Genomic DNA, 9303 nt, shown 5'->3' on the forward strand with positions numbered 1-9303 from the left:
TGTCCTAGGAAAATAATTTTTAGGTCTAACTTAGAATGTCCAAGCATCACGAACAAAATATAGTATTATCATCCGAAACAAAAAATTGCGCTTGAGTTCTATATACTGCATGAGACTTCTAAACTTGGCCCTTGTTTCCTTCACTTCCAACTTTCAACTTTGGCACTATGTAAAAAAAAGATTCTCTGTCACATCAAACTTGCGGTACATGCATGGAGTACTAAATGTAGATGAAATTAAAAACTAATTGCACAGTTTTGTTGTACTTTGCGAGATGAATCTTTTGAGCCTAATTAGTCAATATTTAGACAATAATTCACAAATACAAACGAAACGCTACAGTGTGCTACAGTGCCGGAATAGTAATTTTGGCACTCCCAATTTTAGCAACTAAACAAGGCCTTGGCAAAAGCCTGGGAAATATCTACATTTTACGAGTACAAATTAATCATATGGATATATAATCCGACGCTACGCACACGAATCAACTGAACCCTGCACGTCACGTATTCAGAATTTCCTCTCGACGCGCATTTCCATCTTAATTAGTATACTAAGGGTTAAAATGTTGAAAAAAATAGGAATACCTGTTTGGTGCCTGCTCGTTTTGTCCTAAAGACATTTCTCTATATGTAAATATTTATGATTTTATATCTAACTTACAACGCGTGATCATCACAAACAAAAAATTAGATACATCATCACTAGTAGAGAATTGGATGCGCCCCATTTTGTCCCGGTTTAAAGTTGGCCCGAGATAAAAGGTTCACCAACCGGGACTAAAGCTCGGTCACTGGTGGGGGGCTCACCAACCGGGACCTTTTATCCCGGTTGCAAAGGCTAGTGTGAAAAAAAGAGCCTGAGAGACATTTTATCCCGGTTTGAAACACCAACCGGGATAAAAGACCCCCCTTTTATCCCGGTTGGTAACACCAACCAGGATAAAAGGGTCGAGAGCCTTTTATCCCGGTTTGTAATACCAACCGGGATAAAAGGGGGGTCTTTTATCCCGGTTGGTATTTCCAACTGGGATAAAAGGGTCCCCTACAAGTTAATACAAAAGGATAGCATCCCTTACATAGTCAGATGTGGTGTGTAGGTGGGATGGCAAGGAAGCTACACGCGAGGCTGGAGGTTGTGGGTTTGAATCCCACGCAGCGCGCACGCATATATTTCCTAGGAGCTCGGGATTTTTTTTTTGCAGCGCCGGCCGTGGTGACCCGTTTGAGTGACCCGGAATAAAAGACCCCCCCTTTTGTCCCGGTTGGTTTATCCCGGATGGATTTTCGGGAGATTTGCACCCTACCAACCGGGACTAAAGACTAATTCTCTACTAGTCATACACCGTTAGGAAAAAGTTCAAATAAGTAACATAATGTTTGGGACGTATAATTTCGCGAATGCACAAAGCCAGGGGAATTTATAAGTCTATAACCATATGTACGTAGATTCAAATTACTTTATTTAGGCACGAGAAAATGATGTGATCCTAATCTATCTAGATAAACTGAAGCTTGCGCAATTGCATTAGGTTTGAAGTCAGCCAAGTGGACGAGGAAAGCCCTTTTCCCGAAGACAAAATGCATTTGAGTTAGGTAAAGTTTACTCTTACTCCAGATCAAAATACAAAGATGCCCTGTCCAAATCTGTCATCTTAAAATATACTTCCTCTCTCATGCGCTCTCTCTCTCTCTCCCTCTCTAAAAAAATCGAGTCCCAAAGTTTAGTATATGTCTGCATTCGGTGGTAGTGTTTTCCATGTGAGCCTAGCAATAGTCAACAAAAGCCAACTTTCACACTGACTCATGTCTTTGACATTTTGACCCCAACAGGTCATCAACCCGTACTAAACAAAGCCCCACATGTCCAAACCCCCATTCCCATCCGTCCACCCCCTCCAAAGTCCATCACCAACGGCCCGGATCAGATCAACGGTCACAGTTTTCTAATCCGGCCCCGCAGTAAACTACTCGGCGGGCGTCCTCCTTTTTCAGAGCGGGAGGGATCCGGTTGCTATTTTATATAAACCGGCGTCCTCGGCTGCGAAAAAGAAACGGGAATTTATTTTTTTTTCTCCTCCCCTGCGTCTGGTCTTCTTCGTCCCCTTCTTCGCCTTCACACCTCCCTCCCTCCATTACCATTCCGTGGCGACGACTGCCGCCCTCCGACTGCCGGGTCACGGCCCTGGATTCGCTCCCTGGCATCTCTGGATCTTCTTCGAGGTGAGCTCTTGAGCTCGGGCGGTGCTTTTTGTCTACGGATTTCGTGCAGTTTGGTGCTTGCCTGGGCGAGTTCTTGGTGGGGGAATCTTTGGGGTGGCCGTGCAGTGGGGGTTCTCGTGTCCGTTTTGATGCGTCTGCACGCAAGAAATCGCTGCCCGGGATCGTTTCTTGCCGCAGCCGTCAACGTCGGTCTCGGTGCCCGTTCCACTCCCGCCGCTTCTGGGATTTCTTGCGGAGGTGTCTACCCCCCGTGATCCGGTCACGAGCTGCTTTCCTGCCTCTAAGCTTGGTGCCATCTCCGATGGCTGTTGCGATAAAAAGAGCTAAGCCTCTGAGCGTTTCCTAGGATCTGAATGAATTTTTCCTTCTTTTTTCTGCTGTCCAGATCTGCTTCTGAGGGAGTTGGATATATTCTGAGGTGCTTGTGAAGTGTTCAAGAGAGGATTCTGCTTGTTTTTCGTGCGTGTATAATGGAGGAAGTGGAGGAGGCGAACAGAGCAGCCGTGGAGAGCTGCCACAGGGTGCTTGCTTTGCTCTCCCAGCCTCATGACCCCGCACAGGCAAGGAGCATAGCTCTGGGGACGGATGAAGCATGTGCCAAGTTTAGGAAGGTGGTCTCCCTACTCAGTAATGGAGGAGGAGCGGGAGCAGGAGGAGAAGCAGGACCGTCAGGAACAAGCAGAAGCCATCCTAGAGCTAAGGTTGTCAGTAGAAGACAGAATCCAGGGTTCTTAACTCAGAAAGGCTTCCTGGATAGTAACACCCCGGTGGTGGTGTTGAATAGCGCCCATCCTTCTCCTAGCTCCGCGCAGGTCTATCCTAGGACTGGAGCCTTGGACGCACAGAGCATACACCCTCTTGGAGGACCTCCCAAGCTGGTTCAGCCTTTGTCTGCACATTTTCAGTTCAGCAATGTGTCTTCACGGTATCAGTTCCCGCATCAGCAGCAGCAGAAGTTGCAGGCTGAGATGTTCAAGAGGAGCAATAGTGGGATTAACTTGAAGTTTGATAGCACCAGTGGCACGGGGACAATGTCATCGGCGAGGTCCTTCTTGTCGTCTTTGAGCATGGATGGTAGTGTGGCGAGCCTTGATGGCAAGTCATCGTCTTTTCATTTGATCGGTGGGCCTGCGATGAGCGACCCGGTGAATGCACAGCAGGCCCCAAGGAGGCGATGCACAGGTCGTGGGGAGGATGGGACAGGCAAGTGCGCTGTGACAGGCAGGTGCCATTGCTCAAAGAGAAGGTAAATCTGCTGGTCCCTGTGCTTATTATTGTCATTTTTATTTTCAATTCAAAACTGAATATCATCAATGCTCTTTCATTTCAGTAGGAAGTTGCGGGTGAAGAGATCAATTAAGGTTCCCGCCATTAGTAATAAAATTGCTGATATACCTCCGGATGAATACTCGTGGAGGAAGTATGGGCAGAAGCCAATTAAAGGTTCCCCTCATCCTAGGTATGGACTGAAGTATGACTAGTCTAATCTTCATTGCATGCATGCTCTTTATTAAATGATGCTTTGAAAATTGCTGTGATGATGCCACAATTAATGCCAACAATATTTTTTTGTCAGCATTGTGATAATATAGTACAGGCGTGTATTTCCATGACATACTCAAGTGCCTTCTGATAAATAATTTGCCAATGATAATCAGCACACGCTTTATCCAAGTGCATCTCTCCTCTGATGCTATCTGCATTTGTTTTCTATCCTCAAGGTGCTTCGACATTGAAGAGGTGTTGATACCTTAATTGCTGTGACATTAAATTATTGCTCCATGGATGATGTTGTTCTTTCTTTCCTGTGCACTTTATGGAAATTGATCAATCATGGTGCTTAAAGTGCACACCTTTTTATATCCAGGATTATGCTGTGATGATTTGTTATCTCCATATTCCCTCCACTATGTCAATTGTTCACCTGTCTCTAGCTTTAATATCTTGATGCTAAGTTGCATATTAATAGTAACCACATGAGTATAGTTGTTCCAATGATGACCCAAATCTTTTGGCTCTTTTTAGCTAACATCAGTTGCAGAAGCACCTAGTATATTTCTATTCTTTATCATCAGCTTACCTTGATGCTACTTTGATATCTGCATAAGGCCAACTCACTGTTTATTTGAATAAAATGCAGGGGTTACTACAAATGCAGCAGCGTGAGGGGCTGCCCAGCAAGGAAGCATGTTGAACGGTGTGTAGATGATTCATCAATGCTCATAGTGACATATGAGGGTGAGCACAACCATACTCGGATGCCAACTCAGTCTACACAGGCATAGGGAACTCCTTGATCATCAGACCCTCTTCAGGAAATGCCAACAACCCGGTCCTTGTTGGGGAGCGACTGCTCCAGTCTTATTAACAAGGATTGGAAATTGACAAAGACGGAGCCCTTTCAAGCTGCTGTTTTGTTGTTTGGCCTCCTCATCTACATGGTTTGTAGCAATATTCAAGTGGGAGAGCACAAAAGTTTCTTCTCGCTTGTGGAGGTATCACAATGATGACAAGGAAGAACAAGCCGTTAGATAGGACAGCTGAGCTGTTGCTCAGGGTTAGTGTGAAGAGTTGGAAGGGAAGATATAAGTTGGCGGGAAAGGGACAGTTATCTAAACTTTGTAAAAGGGGCGGGAAAATGCAGAGCAACTTTTCTTGAGTTACCCCGATTTTTTGTGAACATGTACCAAGATAGTGTCACAACCGAAAAGAAGTGCACAAATGCTGCTTTGCTGTTATAGCAATTCATTGATTCATTCATAGTTGAGTCAGTGCTCAGTGGGATTGCTTCACTCGTGGTCCTAAAGTTAAAAGTGTACTATGTTGCTTTTTGTATTGTTTTCATTTGCTACATATGTTCAGAATGCGCCGAACAATTATATGAACGGAAATAACTGAACCTTTGAATCTTATTACCGATCAATTTTGTATATTCCGACCTCAAGATATGGTCATCAGGATAGGAAGATGGCATATGTATAACAATAACTGTTACAGTATAACTTGGGAATGGTAGGCGTGCGCAAGGGATTTTCTGGTTGAGTGGCTTGTTGCAATTGGCCTGTGACTTACTGGAACTGGAGGACTGCTAGCCAGTGGGCATCTGGAGAATAATCGGCACACATGCTCTGACCATGGGAAAAGAAAAGGATCACGCGTGACTCATGCCACAACCAGTGTCACATCGGATAAAGTCACATTCGGATGTTAATTAGGAGGATTAAACATGAGCTAATTATAAAACTAATTGCAGAATCCCTGTGCTAATTCGCGAGACAAATCTATTAAGCCTAATTAATCCACCATTAGCAAATGGTTACTGTAGCACCACATTATCAAATCATGGACTAATTAGGCTTAATAGATTCGTCTCGCAAATTAGACTCCATCTGTGCAATTAGTTTTGTAATTAGCCTATGTTTAATACTCCTAATTAGCATTCAAACATCCAATATGATAGGTGCTAAAGTTTAGCAGGGTGTTCCCAAACACCTCCTAAATAACCATAAGTTTCAGGCTGCTTACTCTTTAATGAACTCATAATAGCAGAAACACCTGCCAAACACCTCCTAAATAACCATAAGTTTCAGGCTGCTTACTCTTTAATGAACTCATAATAGCAGAAACACCTGCAATATCCGTCGGGAGAAGAAATTAATAGGTTGGTTCCAAGCCACTACTACTATTCAGTTCAGACATACACATATTGGATTTCTGTGGGTCCTGAAATAAATATTTTGGATTTCTATATGTTACCATCTGTTCCCGGCGATATTCCTGGATATATCACCATCATTTACCACTTCAGCGCACAGTTCTTTTCAAGTTGACTGACTTGAACCGTCGATATGTCTACCAAAATTCCACGAAAAGAACGCCAAGACGGCAACAAATTGGCACTCCTATATATCGTAATTTCAAAATTTTCAGCTGCTAGCCATATGGGTTTTCAAGTGGTCCAATTGGGAGCTATTTATTTATGATGCCTTTATTTACCTTACCGTATTTTCTTCAAAAAAATTATGTTAATCCATAGATGCCTTTATTTATCTTAGTATATTTTCTTCAAAAAATTATCTTAACATATAATCTTCATGTCTTAATAGAACACATTTTGTTGCTACTTTAATACGGAGATAAGGATCTCTTGCATAGGAAAAACCAAAGCCTGACGGGCAAGTACAACCAGTACTGGTGCACCATATTGCATAATGCACAGTGGGACCAACCTAACAATGAGTATAGGCACAAGTTAGAACAGTATGACTTCATTTGACAAGTGGATTTGTTGTAAAGTGTACTAAGTGGGTACGTCGACCAATTTCAGATTTCTGCCCAAGATTGAATCTCAACTTAGTTTCCACTTTGCAGATATCCCAATCCATAACAATACTATTTTAGCGACATTGCCTAGTTTAATTTGAAACGACACTTGTTTTGGTTTCGTTGGCACCTTTTCCCAATATAATTCCCATGATACACCCCTAGTCACTGCTTATGGTTGACACTTTACAACAATGCTACGAGGGTGGTAATAAAATGTATGATATATCAAGGGCTTCTTTGGACGAAGGAAAAATTGAACTAATTTCGTAACTGTCTCAAGGTTTGTTGTCACCCTGTATCTCAACACTAGTAGAGAACTCACCTTCCATCCACCTCCTTTTATTCCGGTTTAAAGTTGGCCCGGGATAAAAGGTTCACCAACTAGAACTAAACCACCCCCCACTGGTGGGGGGCTCACCAACCGGGACTAAAGAACCTTTTTAGTCCCGGTTGTAAAGACTAGTGGTCTGGAGGAGCCTTTTATCCTAGTTGAAAACACCAACCGGGATAAAAGAGGTCCCTTTAGTCCCGGTTGGTTTTTCCAACCGGGATAAAAGATCCCTACCCTCATTTTTCGTGCGCCCTTTCCAATTCCCCCCTCTCTCTACGCACATTACCTTTATCTCCTTATCTTTTCTTTTGCCCCGCGCGTTACTAGCCTCCCACTCTCCACTCATGCGCGGTTCTTATCTCTTTCTTCCTTCCTTATCTCTTTCTCCCTGCAGCTCCTTCCTTATCTCTTTCTTCCCCCACCTCTCACCGGCGCCGCTGCCCTTCCCTGGCCTCCCTACCCGCCAATGCCGCCGCCCCCTCCCCTCCCTCCCGGCGCCGCCGCCTCCTCTGCTGCCCTCCCCTTCCCCCTCTGCTCGTCCCTCACTGCCAGTGAGGAGCAGCAGTGGGGCGAGGTGCAGGGCAGTGCAGTAAGAGGTGGCCGACCGGCGGCGAGCTCGGTGGCCAAGTCAGTGTAGTTGTTGTGGTGAGTTCTTGCAGTTTTTTGTTGCAGGCGGCGGCGGCGGCGGCGCGCGAGAAGCAGCAGTAAGAGGTGCGGCGGCGGCGAGCTCGGTGCAGTGTCAGTGTTGTTGTGGTGAGTTTTTGCAGGCAGCGGCGGCAGGCGAGGAGCGGCGGGTGGATGCGGCGGCAGAGGAGGCGGCGCGAGGCAGAGCAGGAGGCGGCGAGGCCGGAGCAGGCGCACCGACGCGGGGTGCGGGCGTCGGCGGGGTGCGGTGGCTCGGCGGCGGCGCACGGAGGGAGGGTGTCGGCGAGCGAGGCCAGAGCAGGCACGCCGATGTGGGGTGCGGGCGGCGGCGGGATGTGGTGGCTCGGCAGTGGCGGGACGGGGGCTTGGCGGCGGCGCACGGAGGCTGGCGGCGCGGGAGCCGAGGCGGGCCTCCACCCGCCGATGCTTTTTTTTTGGAAAACTTTTTATCCTGGTTGGTATTCCCAACCGGAATAAAAGGGGTCTTTAGTCCCAGTTGAGTGACCTGGGACAAAAGACCTCCCCTTTTGTCTCGATTACTTTATCCCGGATGGTTTTTCGGTAGATTTACTCTCTACCAACTGGGACTAAAGGTGAGTTCTCTACAAGTGCAAGCAAGATTTACACAGTTCTATCGTTCAAATTGTTTAATGTAGCTAGCACTAAAGTAAAACCATTTTCTTAATTTTCCGTCATCATGAACCATGAGTAAGAACTAAGGGGTGAAAATACATCGGTAATGAGTCATTAACCAATACACATCTTAATTAAGACCAAACTTGGATATTCTAATAACCATCTATTGGTAGGTTGATGTCAACCTTGAGCAATTGTTTTGAGATAAGCATCAGATCTCTTTCTTCCGGGGCCCAATGTGACGACATCGACTTGTTAATTTCGGCCATTTTGTTGATAGGTCTCATTGCGATCAATCAGTGTCCCACTCGTTTGACCTCGTGTAGTTTGACGAGAAGGCACCTTCTTATTTCTATTTCCCGTGTCTGTGTGTGGAGTGGGTGGGGGTTAGGGGAACGGGGGAGATCATGCACTCGTTGCATATCAGTGGATGACTATCCCTTTTTTTTACAGCCCTCGCCTTATATTTTTTTATCACATAAATGACATATTAATGTATTAAGTGCTAATAAAAGTCTTCACATGTCATAACAAGATGAACTACGCCTTAGTATTTTTCTTGGGGACGGGGGAGTATATGAAAAGGACGTGCCATTTTTGGGGCTTCCTTTTGCTTACCAGCTAGCCAAACAAAAAGGATGTGAAATTCCTGTTTCAACCCATCTCGTTCTAACTTGTAGCAACAGTTTCTATAGCAAGTAGCAATGGCTCCATGCTCATTTTTTCGTCGACCAAACAAAGAGGGAAAAAAAAGAACACTGCAAGTTGACATTTGTTCCCATCTTGTCCTTGAATAATGAAGTCGTTGGCATCCTATTCAGAAATGCTGGATGAGTATGGACTAAACGAAACAGAATCTTTAATTTTTTCGAGAACGAAAATAATATGCTAGTGTGTTCAAGTTAAGTCTTGTGACAAACTACGAGCCATAGATTTAGTGACACATATATAGCTACAGGGCACAGGGGCAAAGCTTAGTGTAGGCCAACAGGGTGCATGCCCCCCCCCCCCTTGTGATCCACCACTGGTTTTATGAGTTATGAGCTTGTTAGATTTGAAAAAAAATCATAAATTTCCTTCATAAAATGTTGTGTGTTGATGCTTGGCCCCCTCCAATTTAGTGGAAGCTCCGCCAATGCACTC

General features: G+C 45.2%; 1 protein-coding gene across 3 annotated transcripts; it reads left to right on the top strand.

The window, feature by feature from the left end:
• Positions 1-2048: 2048 nt before the first annotated feature.
• On the top strand, positions 2049-4982 carry LOC117839147 (protein WRKY1). 3 transcript variants are annotated; one of them, XM_034719414.2, is made up of 4 exons: positions 2049-2222; positions 2608-3468; positions 3556-3681; positions 4363-4982. In XM_034719414.2, the coding sequence occupies exons 2-4, from the start codon at positions 2693-2695 to the stop codon at positions 4505-4507; spliced, it is 1047 nt and encodes a 348-aa protein (XP_034575305.1). In that variant the 5' UTR covers positions 2049-2222; positions 2608-2692; the 3' UTR covers positions 4508-4982. The 3 variants fall into 3 exon arrangements, with proteins under 3 accessions (XP_034575305.1, XP_034575303.1, XP_034575304.1); XM_034719412.2 differs by having other exon boundaries at positions 2050-2222; positions 3553-3681; XM_034719413.2 differs by lacking the exon at positions 2049-2222 and adding an exon at positions 2233-2459 and having other exon boundaries at positions 3553-3681.
• Positions 4983-9303: the final 4321 nt, after the last annotated feature.

Source organism: Setaria viridis, chromosome 9, assembly GCF_005286985.2.
Source record: "Setaria viridis chromosome 9, Setaria_viridis_v4.0, whole genome shotgun sequence".
Taxonomy (NCBI): Eukaryota; Viridiplantae; Streptophyta; class Magnoliopsida; order Poales; family Poaceae; genus Setaria; species Setaria viridis.